Below are 16,901 nucleotides of genomic sequence, written 5' to 3'. Positions count from 1 at the left end.
AATGATTTCTGATATTTCTCCTGCCAGTTAAATGTCAAAACCACATGAGTGTGTCTGTCGTTGGACATTTTGTGTGTGTGAACAAGATTTGCCCAAGCAGGTGTTTTCCTGTCACTTGTTGAAAAGTAAAACACACACTTTGACATTGTGGCCAGGATTGCAGTATGCTTGAAAGTTGCAGTGAACAGAGAGCACTCTGTGTGATTTGCCCTTTGACATTTCACAGCCAATACTCCACCCTATTGTTAGAACATCAATGAATGTGCTTGTGTAAAATAGTTTGTTTCAGGGAGGGTATGTGTGTGTGTGTGTGAGTGTGTGTGTGTTATTGTTCAGGTGATATCATGGAGGGTAGAGGACAGCGACAGCAATAGAAAGATATGTCGAAGAACACATTTATTTGTACTGCAGAGTGGATCTGGTTGCCTTGAGGAGATACAACACACTTGAGGACAATTACTGATCAAATGATCTTGCTGCTGAAAAGGACAAATGAAAAATTAATAGAGAGAGACAAGGAGACTCCTGCTGACCGTAGTACTAATAAAGTAAAAATAGCGAATATACTGGTGACCGGATGAGTTAATGACTCAGATAGAATTACAACCATTACAGATATCTCAGTTAATACATGTGCAGGGAATGATGGAAGTATATTCACACGTGTATGCGCACACTCAGCATCCACAAACCGATAAGTGCCAACTCCATCTTTGGCATCTTCATGTGTGCTGACTTAGTTGAGTGTCTGGAGCGCTAATACATTATGCATCAGCCCTTAACATGCCCTTGACCAGGGTGACATACATTTCACATACATTACAGATGTAATCCATTCTAATGAGCTTAGACTTTATCTGGATGGGCCGAAACACACAGGGGAGTTACGTCACTCAAGGGAAGATAAAGATCATAAAACTTTTGTAGGAATAGTTTTAATGTCAGCACAAATAAGGCCAACATTGTACAACCTGGAAGTGTGCATATACTGCAGTGGAGCCTGGTGATTATTTACCTGGACGGGTATGTGCACTGAGGACTTCACACACACGCTAATTATGATATTGCCTGGATTGTTGTACTATGCTTTGACTACAGCGATGGGAGTGTGTGACATTCACTCAACACACTGTCACAATTACTAATAGCCTGAACATATACATGAAGAGCAGCCCTTGTGTGGGCCCTTAACTGGCAACTCATCCAATTGCGTCTTCATCGTGAATTCCAGTGTTTCAATGTGTTTCTGAGTGCCGACATATGCTCCATTAACTCGTGTTGAGTTGGTGTATTTGGTGTAAATTCAATAATTACCTGACACCTTCCTGATTAAGGCCGCACATTATTACTAACATGTGTGAAGTGCATGTTTGTGTTACATCATGTTAAAAGAGGGTTAATAAATTAGGTTCTTAAAAAAAATCCCCATCATTCAACCAGCTAAAACTGCATTTCTATAACAAAATTAGAGTAATCATTGAGACATACTGTGAATAAACAATCTAATAAACATATACCATACTGTACAATTTCAATTGAAGTAACATATAAATACTTAAGAATAAGAATGTAAAAGGTAAATAGAGATATGCTTGTGGCTGGTGGTAATAACTAAACACATCTGAATCCAACTATTAATGATTTTACTACTGTGCAAACAGCAGTCCCATCAGGCTCATCCAAGGACTTTTTACGATATCTCAGACAATGAAATACATTTATGAAGGTTACCCTTAATCAAGAAGAGCTGGCTTATTTTCTCCTCATTATGGGGATTGCCACAATGCAATTATCACAACAAAAAAGGTATTCAATGCCAGTATTTCCTTCATATCTCAACATAATGAATACGGCTTGAGCATAGCTTTGAAATACACTTCATATCAGTGAATAGAATTTCAAGTGATTCAATGCCATGCATGTTTTAATGGACTCACCTGTGTCCTTATCACAAATCTGCTCGCACGGCTCGGTAGTCCTCTGGCCGCAGTAGTCAAGCACCCACTGTGTGGACGAATTGCTCTGATAGTAGAGAGTTAGCTTGGCTGGGTTTAGCCAATTAGAAACATCCAGGAAGCTGCCCATGCTTACCACAAAACTACTTCCTGAAAAAGAAAACACAACATGGAATTATTTAGCTTGTATAAAACAATAAAATGGTTAAAACAGTCTCAATTGTTTGGCATTTTGAAAGGCTCTTTACCTGATTCTATTGCAAAATCAATTGGAGAGTGATTTACTCTTTTGTTTTCACTGTAATTTCAATCCCCCTCCTGACCGGGCTGAATTTAAAGGAGAAAATTAAGACCTATAATGTGTGTATTGATGTGATTTCCTTAGTAATTGCAGTAGAGGAGTAAAAGAGTTCCACGAGTCAATCAGTAAATGCTATGTTCATTGACGCTCCCTTACCTTTCTTTCTTACTGCTCCCCGACCAATTGTTAAACTCTGATCACTGAACAAGATTATCCCTAATTGATGCCAAAGACTTTTAGTTGCAAATAGAGCAGAAGAGATTGTGTTTCAGCCCTCTACTGAACACAGAGATTCAGCTATATTATGCGAGCAGTGCTTGGTTGCAGAAGGTATGTGCATCAAGTAAACATTTCTGTGTCTAAGTAGAAATGTACTTAAAATAACAGAAAAGGACATAAAGATGGGATCCACAAATGTAATCTGAGTTATGAAGGGAACTCCTTTGAGGGTGGTCTCCAGGCTTTATTTTAAAAAGAGGATTAGTGCGGATGGAAAAGCTTAGACAGTAGCCGGTAATCAAATCTGAGTCACAGGAAAAGTCCAATGCCCTGCAGTGTTATACAGAGGAGAGATATCAAACAACCAATGCAGACAAAGCAATGCAATCCCAAGGCTCATTTATGTATTTTTCTTAACATTTGAGTTGTTCCAAATTCCTGATAGAATACATAACCATTTGCCTCCTCCTACGCATTTGAAATCACCGGCTGCTTATTTTTGTTTGACATTCAACAGTCGCACAGGGACAGTCTGACCCAAAGAGCCTTCCAAAAATACAGCGATATTTGAACGTTTTATTTTCTGACAACCTGGCAAACACGAATAGAGACATTCATCTAGACCACAAACACGCCTGTAGTGTTGCTTTTAAGTACATACAGTATTGCATTGTTTTAGCCGTTATTTAACTGCACAACCGGAGTGGATTAAAGTAAGTTCAAGAGTGTTCTTGGGGCGGTGGTGGCGAAGTCGATAGGGACTTGGCTTGGCAACTGGAAGGTCACCAGTTCAAGTCCCGGCAAGACCAAGTGCTACCGAGGTGTCCCTGAGCAAGGCACCGTTCCCCACACTGCTCCCCGGGCGCTGTTCAAAATGGCAGCCCACTGCTCCTAACACTAGGATGGGTCGAATGCAGAGAAACAATTTCCCCACGAGGGATTAATAAAGTATATCAAATATCAAATCAAAGTCCGTCCGATTAGTAAGTCATAAAAGATTGATCAATGAAGATGTTTCAATATTTAAGAAACACACTGTAAGCTTTCTTTGTTCCTGATATGAAATACAACTTAGAAAATACTTCTTGTTTTTTTTAGATGTTATGCTGTAAAATACAGTTTGCTTGTTTCCACACACTCACAGAAGTCATGATCTAAAATTGATCGGGAAATAATGTAAATATTGAATAATCACAGACCAAAACTCCCTTATAAACAATGGATTGTGTTGCTATTCTTTAAGTTTCCACTATCCACCATAATGCCAACAAGGTCAAAATACACACAACTCTTCTTAAATGGCATTTCTAAAAGCATCTTCCAGGACAGGCTGACTAAAGGCCTTTTCCTGCAATACAGCAGTTAGGGAACAGAATTGCCAGGAGCTCTCATTTGCTGAGGAGAGGATAAATGTAACGGTCTCAGCTCTCGCAGTGAGGAGGCAATTGTTAGATCATGGGTTGGTTTATCTGGGACCTGTAAGGAAACCCCTCCTGAGCAGTTTGTTCGCTGATTGCCAACAATTTCACTGTGCATATTGTGAATGGAGTGAAGAAGACTGGGGGAATATTATGTTGTTAGATGAAACCCCTTGTTTTAATTGTTTTGGGCAACGGAGATAATTAAAGAAACGGCAGTTGGTTATTTTTTTCTTATTTTGTGCTTTTGTTGTTGCTGGATTATTGTTTTTTATATTTGCATTGCATGGCATGGCGTTTGAGTAACAGGATAGACACATAACTACATGACGAAGATTATTACTCTGATACTATTGCTATTACTAATGTGTTACCCTTGACTACCTTGTTCTTGTGAGGGACTTTACATGAAATCAAACTGGCCCTGGCATTATATCTATTTTGTGTGTATATCCCTGCTATCTGAGAACACACATTTTGAACGGCATTTCCATCAATAACATTGGACACATGATACAGCTGCTGTTGTACAGTCCTGCCATTCTGGATTCACTCATCAACCTAAGTTCCGGTGAATAAAATACCTTTTATTATTATTTTGCTTCACATGTTGTTTTTAAGTTTCGCTAGTGGTTTACTCACCTATAATCAAAATTACACTGTATCAACGATGACAAGAGAAGTTTCTTTACAGGAAAGTACAACAAAAAAACCTTGTTCTGCATACAGGAAGGTTAGATAACATTTTAGCAACAATATACTCACTCTTCCTCGGCCTGACCATGATTTATCGTACCATAGCATTTTAGTTTCTATGCCTGGCTATTGCTGTCCTGACTTAACTCATATTTATATGTGGCTTGCGAGTTTGGATTGCCTTGTTTGTTTGTTTGTCGGATTTGTGTGTTTGCTGTGTGTGCCTGACTGCTGCCAAGTGTATGCCTGGCAGAGTAATGGGTTAAGCCGCCTTTTATCAAATCTGCTCTGCGTCAGGTGTCTGGTTTTCTGAGTCCAGTTCCAGTATACACAAGTTTGCAGAGGAACAACACAAGTAAAACACCACTGCTTACAAAGAGGAAATGCTATATTGAAACACACAACATATAGATGGCGTTCTGTGTCTTAGCTTTAGTGTTTCTAAAATGTAAAGTGTATCCTGAAGGTGGCACTAAAATAAAGGCCATAGAGTAATTCAAATTGAAATAATGAGATTCCTGGTGATCGTGAATATCATTAAACTCCTACCTTTCATTTTTTACATCTTACGTCAATGGTTAAGAACTGAGCATCTAGTCAGAGGTCACCTCAAAGAGCATCTGAATGTTCGAGAAAAGTTTTCTCCATGTCTCAAAATCCTCCCCAGTTAGATACGGTAAAGCAAAGGTGAGGAGGTCAGAAAACAAGCAATCAATAATAATTATACAGGAATTAAACATAATAATACTTCTCACAGCAAACTGACTGACAGTTGAATACATACAGTGTAGCTTGCAATGGACAGCACATCAATAGACAGTTGTTTTGACACTGAGGCTAATACTTGAGCAAAATGGATGCCCGTTAAATTGCCAAAATTGTTGCAAGGTTTCACAGAGAGTGTTTCAGTCTGCAGAGCTTTATGTCATGCTGTCAGAATTCAGCAGATAAAAGGATAACAAGTGGTCAAGGGGACTTGAAGTTACGGAGATATTAGACGAGAGTATAGCCTGCAGTAGGTGATGTCACACTGTCAGGTGTTATGACAGAAGGTGATCCTGACATATACCTGATAAAATACCCAGAGGGAGCTGAGTACAGAGTGAGAGAACATCACTGAAATGTACATTTGCCATTAAAAATCATGAAAACTCAAATAAATCTCAACTGATGACGTCCCTGTGAACAGATTCCATGTTGACTTAAGCTTGTCTTAATTAAGTCAATTTAAATTGTTATGTTTATGCATGGGGTTGGTTGTTGTTGTGTTATTTCCTGTTGTTTGCTCCTTTTTCCCCTCTCTGCTCTTTCTCTCCTTCTCTGCAGGGATGGTGTGTGAAAGGGGGCGTGGCTGGTATTCTCCTGGCTGCAGATGAGGCACACCTGTTCTCACTTCCCTAATCAACCCTCTCTTTAAGAGCCTGGCCCTCACATCACTTATCTGCCAGATAATTAAATGCTGTTTGTCGATCCAGAGTGCCTCTCTGCAGCCCAAGCCGAGTTTGTGTTTCTCTTTGCAGTTTTTGTGCAACTTGTTGAGTTCTAATTCATAACACTCCGTTCAATGTCTCACTATGGGATGCGCCTCATCGCGGAGCAAACAGAAGCATCAATCTCCTTACGCCAATCCTGATTGGCTGGTGATCTTGACGTCAGCGTCAGGGGAAATCACCCCCTATAAGTAGCTTGCGCCACAACGCATGCGTCATTCAAACACCTCTTCTCGCTTCAGAGCACATCTCACAGTAGCCGGGCAAGCTTCACTGTCCACAGACTGAACCCAAATACCCATTTCGGTCGACGGGTGCTCGCCGGCTACTCCTTCTGCTTCGCAGGAAGACGGTAGTACTAACGCTGTTAGTATTTAAAATCGACCTCACCCTTCTCTTCCACGGAAAGTAAGGTAGGTCCGATTTTTTAAGCTAGCAGCACACCTGTTGCTACAGATGTAGCACTCCAGATCAGACTCAAAAGGGTGTGTCCCAGTCAAAAGCCCAGCGGATGCCAGGGGCTGGGGGTGTTGCCAAATTGCTAGAGGGCGTTGCCCAATTTCCCCATTTGTTCAATTATAGGATTTAACCATGAGATGGCGCTTCATTCACAAAATACACAATGGGTGTTGTAGAAACATCAATATTTTAGATCAAATAAAGTATATAGTTTGCTTTATGCAGTATATTTCCTGTAATATTGTACAGTAGATTGAAGTAAATCAACTTATACATTAAGATAAGATAAGATGGACCTTTATTAATCCCGTGGGGAAATTCAGTAGTTCAAACCGCAACAGGGTGAGAGTGAAAAACAGGACAGCACAGATTCACACAGATTAATAAAATCAAAAATAAGATGAGCGATAAAAAATAATAATAATAATAATGAGAAACTATGAAATAAGAAATGAATAAAACTAAAATGTAATTATCATATCATATATTATAATGTATTGTATTATTAAGTAATATCATACATTAACCCCATTATAGCAGATGCCACATTAAATGGATGAACACATGTATGCATCAATAATTACAACAGAGTATTTCTAAATACAAGTTGTAAAAATACTTATATGTATTTAATATTAACCCTTTGGAGTCGACCGTCACGCCGGCGTGATCAGATCACATGACCTGTTCAAGCCGGTGCCGCATAAAAACAACAGTCCGGACAACATAGAGAACCGCAGTGACGCGTCCTAAAACCCGGAAGTAAGTTAGCATTTTTAGCACTTCCGGTTCCTTCGTCAAAAAAGCAATGTATTTTCTCCATAGGGTTTTGGAAAATAGCTCGAAATAAGGTCTGTGGTTGACACAAATTTAAGAGATAAATCACGTTTTGTTCTACGACAGTAGATACATCAGCAGTGACCCCACTGGTGATTTGTGAAGAGTTTACGTGTCTGAAAAACGATGGTTGTTACCGAGTGGCTGAATAGGACTACAGAAATGGTCGAGTCCGTTGTACGTCATTACGCCTACACACGTAAACACTCCCGCTAAGTTTGTTTTCCCCTGTGTTCTGCTTGAAAGCAAGTACCTGCCTATCTTTAGTAGCCTATCTGTAGTCTCTTTAGTATCTGTATATCTATATCTTACCATTAGAATCTCTATTTTTGAAATGGTCATTTTTAACACCGTAGTTTTATAAATTATAGAACAATTAATTGCCAGTGTTTTCCAATTTTACTCGGCAGTTCGTTTCATTGGCTAACGTTAGCTAAAGCTAGCGCTACTAGTTAGCTACGCAATGGTTTGTTGCTTTGCTCCGGGTTGCAGCCACAGGTCTTCGCATGAAACGTGCTCGTTCTATCGTTTCCCGGCCAATGTTTTCCAAAGGAGAGTCTGGATTCGTGCCATGAGGTAAGCTGACGTTACATTGTTGTCCATGTCACGGTGAAATGTAAATGATGGGTAGTGTATCGCCGTTTTAGAGATGGCACTGCTGAAAAGACCGCAAAATAAGTAAAGATAATGAATACATCCTATTAAAACCTGTGTGGCTTATATGATAAGTCTAATTAGTACAAGCAGCATAACGTTTCACCATGTAACTAAAGATTGTAGTCAGGGAAATCAGTTTGACATATTGAACTAATAACAAATCACCTCTGGCTGGCAGAGAACTCTCTGCTCCATAGCTTCTCTTGGACGTAACATCACATGTACATTTTACATTTATATTCAATTTAATATTCCATCCCTAACATACTTTTGTATATATAATAACTTATATTTTGTTTTTCTTGTTATGCTGCTGCAACACAAACATTTCCCCAATTGGGATCAATACAGTAATATCTTAATTAATTAAGAAATATAACTATTATAATTAGTGTAGCAGCTGACACCTATTTTCAATATGGATTAATCTACCTTTATTTCTTTAGTTCAATTTTGATCTATAAAAATGTCAAAATAGTGAAAATGTTCACGAGACAAAGTGCAAGGTTATATCTTTAGATGTTATGTTTTAGCCTATGTACTGTATGTCTTAATGCTCTTATTTGTGACGATGTGACTTCCATGAAACTAATATTTTATATCTTCCCAACAGACGAGCTGACAGGAAGCCTAACCCCCTAAACGCACCAGGAGCGTCTGCGCTGCGCCGCGTTACGGCTGCGCCGCGTTACGGCTGCGCCGCGGCGGTCGTAAGGATCGCGGCCACTCTAGTCAATGGGTGCTATTCCACCACACGCGCCGCGTTACGTCTCAGACGCGTCCCAGAAGCGGCTCGGCGCAGCGCTTCTCTAAAATTAGGATGAATCCTATTTTTGCCGCGGCGCAGCCGTAAGGTCGGACAGGCAGCCCCCCCCTTGCAGCTAGTGGAAAGGTGAGCATCCGGGCCAGGCCCATCCCGCGTATATACTAATTTAGCAGACCCCCCTCCTTCATCACAACACCTCCACTACGATACGCACAATGGACGACGAGGAGTTCATAATGGAAGTGGAGAAACACACCATTGTATACGATGTAACCAATGCTTTTTACAAGGACAACATCAGAAAGGACAAGGCCTGGTTTTTAGTCGCTGCAGTTTGTGGAGTGGAAGGTAACAACTACATATTAATGTTTTAAAGTTAATTAAGAACTGCGAGGCTGCACACACGACGCTCCGCTTCCGCAACGTTTTGAAACGCGCCTGGTGTGTTAGGTCGCAGGAGGAGGTCGCAGCGTGGCGCAGCCGCAGCGTGGCGCAGCCGCAACGTAACGCGGCGCAGACGCTCCTGGTGCGTTTAGGGGGTAACACTCTAACAACCACAACATTGCAAAGGCGAGTAAATGTAAATTAAAAACGATTCACAATTTCTTCTTCTTTCTTGCAGTGAGGTGAAGCTGACCTTGCACTTGGTGCCAGTAAGGATGCTCCTCACGCAGGCTGAATGTTTCTCTTCCTTACTGACACAGAAGCCCTTGACTTGCAATGCTTCACTAATTGTCATTTCCCTGGCTCCGTAGGGACACTTTACCTCCAGCACAGCGGGAGACCCTTCCAGACCATCTGGAGATGCCCCCAACACTCCTGATTGGGAGAGCCACAAACCTGACTCATGGACCTGCATCTGGGTTGCAGTGGTGAATGCCCTGACGCCCTCACATTCATTCATAGTCCCCCACTGTACAGACAAAACACCACCAAGGGCCTGTTGTTGCCCTAGCACCCTGGCAATAAGGGAAGCAGTCACACGCTTTGACCTCAGGACAGCTCCAACGTTGCTGGCAGTCAACCTTCCTTTCCTGAACAAATGCCAGTTTGGGTTGGTTCGCTGACCAGTGTAGCCACCTGAATTGCCCTCTGTTGCTCCTCAGACAATGCCATGCTTGCCACAATTGCCTCAGGTCCCTGATGCCCAACAGATTTGAGAATTTTAGGAACAGTAAGTGTTTCCAAGCTGTAGTGTTCCTCTTCTGGCTCGGGGGAGAGAAGCCAAGACATTCCTGAGAACCTGCCCCCGAGTCTGTCCCTCAGCCAGTCACGATCTTCGGAGGTGGGCTCTCTTGTCAGCGGGTTGAATGAGTTATTGGTTGGAGGAAATAGCTCCTCCACTGAATGCGTACGTTTAGCTGCCTTTGGCTTCTTCCACTGACAGGGGGTGTCAGTGCAGCTGAAAGTGTGGATGGCAAAGATGGCTAATGCAGCCGCATGACTGCATTTCCATTCTCCACATGGGCATTCACATTTTGTGGAGAGAATTCCCTCTTCTCCTGTAGATACCTGTGGTGGTGGGATTGTTTTATTATTTAAAATATATTTACATTTATAATGCCTTCCCAATTATAGCCTACTGTATGTTTATTTCATGGATATTTGTGTTTTCTGGTGTGTAAAATGTGTAATCTTGGGGCCTCTTCTCTTTAACGTCTACATGCTACCATTGGCTCAGATAATGAAGAACAACAAAATAAGTTAGCATAGCTATGCAGATGACACACACATTTACCTAACCATTTCACCAGGAGACTATGCTCCATTTCAAACACTGAGTAAGTGCATTGAACAAATCAATGACTGGATGTGTCAGAACTTTCTCTAATTAAACAAAGATAAAACTGAGGTAATGGTTTTTGGAGCCAAGGTGGAACGTATAAAAGTTAGCGCTGAGCCTCAGTCTGCAATGTTCAAACCAACAGATAAAGCCAGAAATCTAGGTGTAGTCATGGACTCTGACCTGAGTTTCAACAGTCACATTAAAACAGTTACTAAATCAGCTCACCTAAAGAACATATCTAGGATTAAAAGACTAATGTCACAGCAGGATTTGGAAAAACTTGTCCCGTTATCTTCAGTAGACTGGACTACTGCAATGGTGTCTTCACAGGTCTCACTAAAACATCTATTAGGAAGCTGCAGTCCTCACTAACACTAAGAAAGTGGATCACATCACTCCTGTTCTGAAGTCTTTACACTGGCTTCCTGTGTGTCAAAGAATAGATTTCAAAATACTGCTGCTGGTTTATAAAGCACTGAATGGTTTAGGCCCAAAATACATTTCTGACCTCCTGCTAAATGATTAACCATCCCGATCTCTCAGGTCTTCAGGGACTGGTCAGCTTTCTGTCCCCAGAGTCAGAACTAAACATGGTAAAGCAGCATTCAGTTATTATGCTCCAAACATCTGGAACAAACTCCCAGAAACCTGCAGGTCCGCTGCAACGCTGACTACTTTTAAATCCAGCAAGAAGACTTTTCTTTTTGCCGCTGCTTTTAATTGAACTATTCACATCTTAAACTGCACTGTAACTTTTATCCATGTATTTTTTCTTTTAATGTTTATTTTATTAGCTTTGCTTTTTAATGACTGATTTTAAATGCCATTTCTTAATGTCTTTCATTTTTTGTAAAGCACTTTGAATTGCCATGTGTTGAAAAGTGCTATATAAATAAACTTGCCTTGCCTAATAAAGATTTCATGTGACACATAAAATGGATTTGTTGATGGGAATTAATGTGAATAAATTAACTCTAGGTTAACGGTACTCTTGCTATAACTACTCACCGACACTCTATAAACCTTGTCCCTCATGCTAGCCCTGACAACACCGGTAAGCACACCTTCATCTAGGCTGCCCGTGTCCTGACTTGTAGTGGTTCTCTCCTCTATCTCCATTCTTCTTGTCATCTTTGTAAAACGATATCAGACTGGTAATTGACACAGCCATGACATCTAGTTAAATTCAGTGTGGCTAAAATGAAAAGCTTTGTTAAAATATGCAAGCACGCGGAAGTCAAAGTCAGCTTTATTGTAAACAAATTCTACATGTGTTATACATCCAGAAATATCGTTTCCCACAGTGTGACATGTAGCCTATACATAAAACAAAAAGGGCCTAGATAAACGGGGTATACAGTTTAAAATGTTAATATATTTAAAGTGTTCAAAGTGCAGTTTCAGTGCAAGTCAGTTGAAACGATCTTAAGTTGGCGTGACGTTGAAGTCGTGCGACGCTGCTGTACTGGCTTGTAGTTCGTTTATAGCATAACGTTAGCATTTCGCTTTTGGCGACTAGATTTATGATTCAAAAATTATAAAAGTAGGAGAGACATGTGGAGATTATCCGGCTGAACAAAACGTGATCCTTCTCTTAAATGTGTGTCAACCACAGACCTTATTTCGAGCTATTTTCCAAAATCCTATGGAGAAATTGCATTGCGTTTTTGACGAAGGAACCGGAAGAAGTTTACATCCGGGTTTTAGGACGCGTCACTGCGGTTCTCTATTGCCGTGTGTTTCTGTCGAAAGTGCTGGCTTGAAACTACTGTATATCCCAGTCTTTGATTCATGCAAAAAGACCCAGTAAACACGGAGATACGGTGATATAAAGTTAATACATTTCAAAAGTATGAAATATGGAAGCACATATTTGAATATCTTCGCCATATTTGATCATTTTACGAAACGAAAAATACTGGAAACTGTAGATCCTGCTCAACAGGATGTATATGTGTATTTCTGTCGAAAGTACTGGCTCGAAACTATATGCCAGTCTTTGTTTCATGCAAAAATACCCAATAAACACGGACATACGATGATATAAAGTTAATACAGATATATTTCAGAAGTATGAATAATGGAAGCACATATTTTAATATTTTCGCCGTATTTTATCATTTTACGAAACGGAAAATACTGGAAACTGTAGATTCTGCTCAACAGGATGTATTTACCAGGAAGGGGTGAGGTAATCAGGTAAACGGAGTGATACGAAACGAGACGGAAAGAGACGAAGAGGGACGGCGGGAACCGAAGAGAGACGGCGGGAAATGGAGAGAGACGAAGATATACGAAGACAGGCTGCGGGAGACGAAGAGAGGCTGCGGGAGACTGCGATTGAAGTAAAGTGACAAACAAACATTGAAAATGTAGATATAGTTAGATATATTTAGAGTTTTGAAGACTCAACTATGATGAAGAGAACTCTGAACGTGAGTCAAGCTTTAAGCTTGTTTTTTGACATGGAGGAGGAGGAATCTGTGATGTTGCCCTCTGTGTCGTAGTTGACAGAAACCGCTTTGAAGCGTGGCACAGATAAAGACAGAAAAAACAGATTTTTGTACATAATGTGTATATATATATATATTTGTATTATATTTATAATAACACTTTTGCCTTATCAGAATGAAATCCCATGCTACCTCAATCAAACTTTCACATTATCATAGTCACATCCCATGTATATATTTCCAGCTTTTAAATGGTTTCGTTGTCAACCTGATCTCACCAGAATGCGTGACTCCACCACGACTCCTTAACACCACAATGCGTGGTGGAGTCACGAACTTTGTTACATTTGCGTGTCGGCACCACGCAAACAACCCCAATGTAAAGTGAATGAGGCTCCTTTGTCGTGGTGCACACACGCATTTCTACAACGTGCATTGTGTGTAATGCAACTGTGATTTTTATTAAATTAGTTAGTTTTTAAGGAAGGCCAGAGCTTCAGCTGTGTCAAATAGATTGTTCCCTTTAGTTAACGTTATTTAAAAGATAATGATCATGTCTTGTATTACGAGCGTCCATTCCCATTGGATAACGGAGAATTTTACACCTGGAAGTAAGTAGCCTATTCTCCTTACTGTCGATTGATTTTACAGTGATATCTGCACTACTCATCGACTAAAAAACACCAAATTGTCCTTGTTAATTACACAACATTTATTGGTTTGAATTGTGTGCAATGCTTTTGTATTTTACCCCTTCGATTCGGAGAAACAAATATTTTTTCGGAGTTTTTGGACGGCAGAAGACACTACACTACCCAGAATCCTCAGCTATCGTTTGGGACTACACCATGAACCCCGTGATCAGTCCTCAAGTTCTTTGATTGGTTGACCTCCAACTGCATTCCATATGAAAAAAAACGTTTCGTAAAAGAGAAAATCATACTTTATTCAGCAGTGCTTGCTTTACTCTTTGATAGTCATCACATGAATGCATTGTAATAAATGGTTTGGCTGCATTAAATATTACACATCTGTCTTAGTTCTTTATTTATCTACAGAGATCGGGCATCAGAATACACCGGAAACTATTCTTCTACCGTTCTGTTTTAATTTCACAATAAAGTTAGTAGTAATATTTTGTTTTGATATTATTGTTTTTTATTAACTACTAGACGACTGGGTCATGTTAAGACCATCTTTTTTTGGTTGCTATGGGTTTTTTCCATCGCTTTTGTGTTACAAATATCAAAACAATAACAAAATAATATTCGTCGTAAACTAAACCGGAAACAGCAGTAGGCCTATATTTTATTTTGTTAACACTGTAAACTTGACAGCCTTTTAACCCAAACCACCTACTGGTTAAAGCACGTTATTACACGTTTAGAGTAATTGCAATGCAGGAAGATTGTGTTGCTTTTTAATGACTGTTTAAAATGCCTTTTTCTTAATGTCTTTCATTTTTGTAACGCACTTTTGAATGTGTTATATTTTATGAAAACATTCAAATATTAAGAGTACATACAAAATAGTGGGAAAGTAGAAGGTCAATTATATAAATATAGAATAGAAAATATCAAGAAGATACTCAAATGATATCTAGAGTAAAACAGTTTAGTGCCTGATAGGAGGATGTGCTAACTAATAAGGCTTTAATTAAAGAAATGTGCAGAATACTACAGTGTAATGGTGGAAGTATACACACATTGATAGATGTCTTGTAATGCACTGTTGATGAACCTGTGACCCAAGTTGTTCATTCATTGCATAACTACACTGTTGTGTATATGATATGTCAATAAACCTTAGAAAATCTTGAAATCTTGAAAGGGATGTGCAAAATAGCAATTATATACAGTCTTTAATTAACTATTAGAGAATAACGAGTAATGAATATGCTTTAAACGGATCTGCAGATAAATATTTAGTCTTCTCAAGCACCAACTATCAAATATCTCGCCTGATTGTTGGCACTTGACAATCACCTTCACTGAATTTCATTCAGGTGTAACTAAAGTCTGATTTAAGGGTTGTTTATATTTCACATCATTAATCCAAATCTGTAAAGTAACTAAAATAAATGTAGTGGAGTAAAAATACCAGGTTAACCTTAAAGAAAGCCCTCAGGATTATAAAAGACCACCATCACCCCAGCCACAAACGGTTCTGTCTGCTGCAGTCTGGCAGGCGGTACCACAGCATTCGGACTAAAACCACCAGACACAGAGACAGCTTCATCCCACAGGCCAGAAGACTATTAAACACCTGCACTTAGAAATAACATTCATCTGGCTGCTACTTAGAAATTATTTATCTAATATATCATATTCCAATCACTTGTATATAGACTCTTATTGCACTATTTCACTATTTTTTCTGTGTATCTGTTTTATTGCGTAGCACTGTTGGAGGAGCCTGTGACCTAAGGGGGGGAGGGGGTAGGACACGTTCGATTCCTGTTTTGAATAGTGTGCCGTCGATGGGTTTCATTCCATTTCAAAGTCCTTTTGGACGCTCCGTGTAAACGTCGCGCATCCAATCACAGAGGTTGAGGATTGATCACAGGGTTTGTCAAGCTAAGCACATGGTGTAGTCCCAAACAATAGCTGAGGATTCTGGGTAGTGTAGTGTCTTCTGCCGTCCAAAAACTCCGAAAATATATTTGTTTCTCCGAATCGAAGGGGTAAAATACAAAAGCATTGTACACAATTCAAACCAATCAATGTTGTGTAATTAACAAGGACAATTTGGTGTTTTTTAGTCGTTGAGTAGTGCAGATATCACTGTAAAATCAATCGACAGTAAGGAGAATAGGCTACTTACTTCCGGGTGTAAAATTCTCCGTTATCCAATGGGAATGGACGCTCGTAATACAATACAGGGGACATGATCATTATCTTTTAAATAACGTTAACTGAAGGGAACAATCTATTTGACACAGCTGAAGCTCTGGCCTTCCTTAAAAACTAACTAATTTAATAAAAATAACAGTTGCATTACACACAATGCACGTTGTAGAAATGCGTGTGTGCACCACGACAAAGGAGCCTCATTCACTTTACATTGGGGTTGTTTGCGTGGTGCCGACACGCAAATGTAACAAAGTTCGTGACTCCACCACGCATTGTGGTGTTAAGGAGTCGTGGTGGAGTCACGCATTCTGGTGAGATCAGGTTGTTCGTTGTGTATGTTTGTGTTGTGAAAAATAAAATCATTTTCAAAATCTGTTTTTACATATATGTTGTGATTTTGGGACCAAAATGTTCATATAGTAGAAGATCACCTACATCCAAACGAAATAAATATAATTAATTATGATGAATACGTTAAGTCTTGTTCATTGTTTTTCACTTTTATTAAATGTTTGATATTTCTTTCTCTGTGTGCGGGGGATCACAGGAGGGGGGAGAGCTGTGGAATGTGACTCCACACATTCCGATGGCCAATTAGTTTTAAACAAAGGGTCCCCAACATACATATGAAACATGGGGGGGTTGGGGCTGGAGAACGGTATGGTCCTACCGTTTTCATACTTTATATATCTTAGCATATTCATACACACTGTTCATGCTCACAGGCTGATATCTAGTGTATTCATACCCCTCACTGTTTATTCATCATTCAATTAATTATATATTTTATTCTGTAGATTGTGAACATTACTTTTCACTTTACTGCTTGTTGCTCCTGGTTAGAAGCTAAACTGCATTTCGTTGTCTCAGTATCGGCGGTCACTCCTGATGAACCCACCAGGGCTGTTTCCTCAGAACGAGAGGAAAGTTTTTACCAGGACAGCTTTTTTAAGGGACAGCATCGCCCTGAGATCTATGCTGCTAATATGTTCATGGCCATAACGCCATTTGT

The 16,901-nt window shown here is 39.8% G+C and overlaps 1 protein-coding gene across 1 annotated transcript in view; it reads right to left on the bottom strand.

Moving 5' to 3' along the window:
- Positions 1–16,901, bottom strand: part of LOC117455880 (astrotactin-2-like) — a 337,211-nt gene that overhangs the window by 162,793 nt on the left and 157,517 nt on the right. Inside the window, exon 7 of the mRNA XM_034095512.1 lies at positions 1,938–2,105. Coding sequence (XP_033951403.1) covers positions 1,938–2,105 — 168 coding nt within the window. The remainder of the gene's footprint in view (positions 1–1,937; positions 2,106–16,901) is intronic.

Source organism: Pseudochaenichthys georgianus, chromosome 12 (genome assembly GCF_902827115.2).
Source record: "Pseudochaenichthys georgianus chromosome 12, fPseGeo1.2, whole genome shotgun sequence".
NCBI classification, from domain to species: domain Eukaryota; kingdom Metazoa; phylum Chordata; class Actinopteri; order Perciformes; family Channichthyidae; genus Pseudochaenichthys; species Pseudochaenichthys georgianus.
This window is presented reverse-complemented; position numbering and strand designations above follow the sequence as displayed.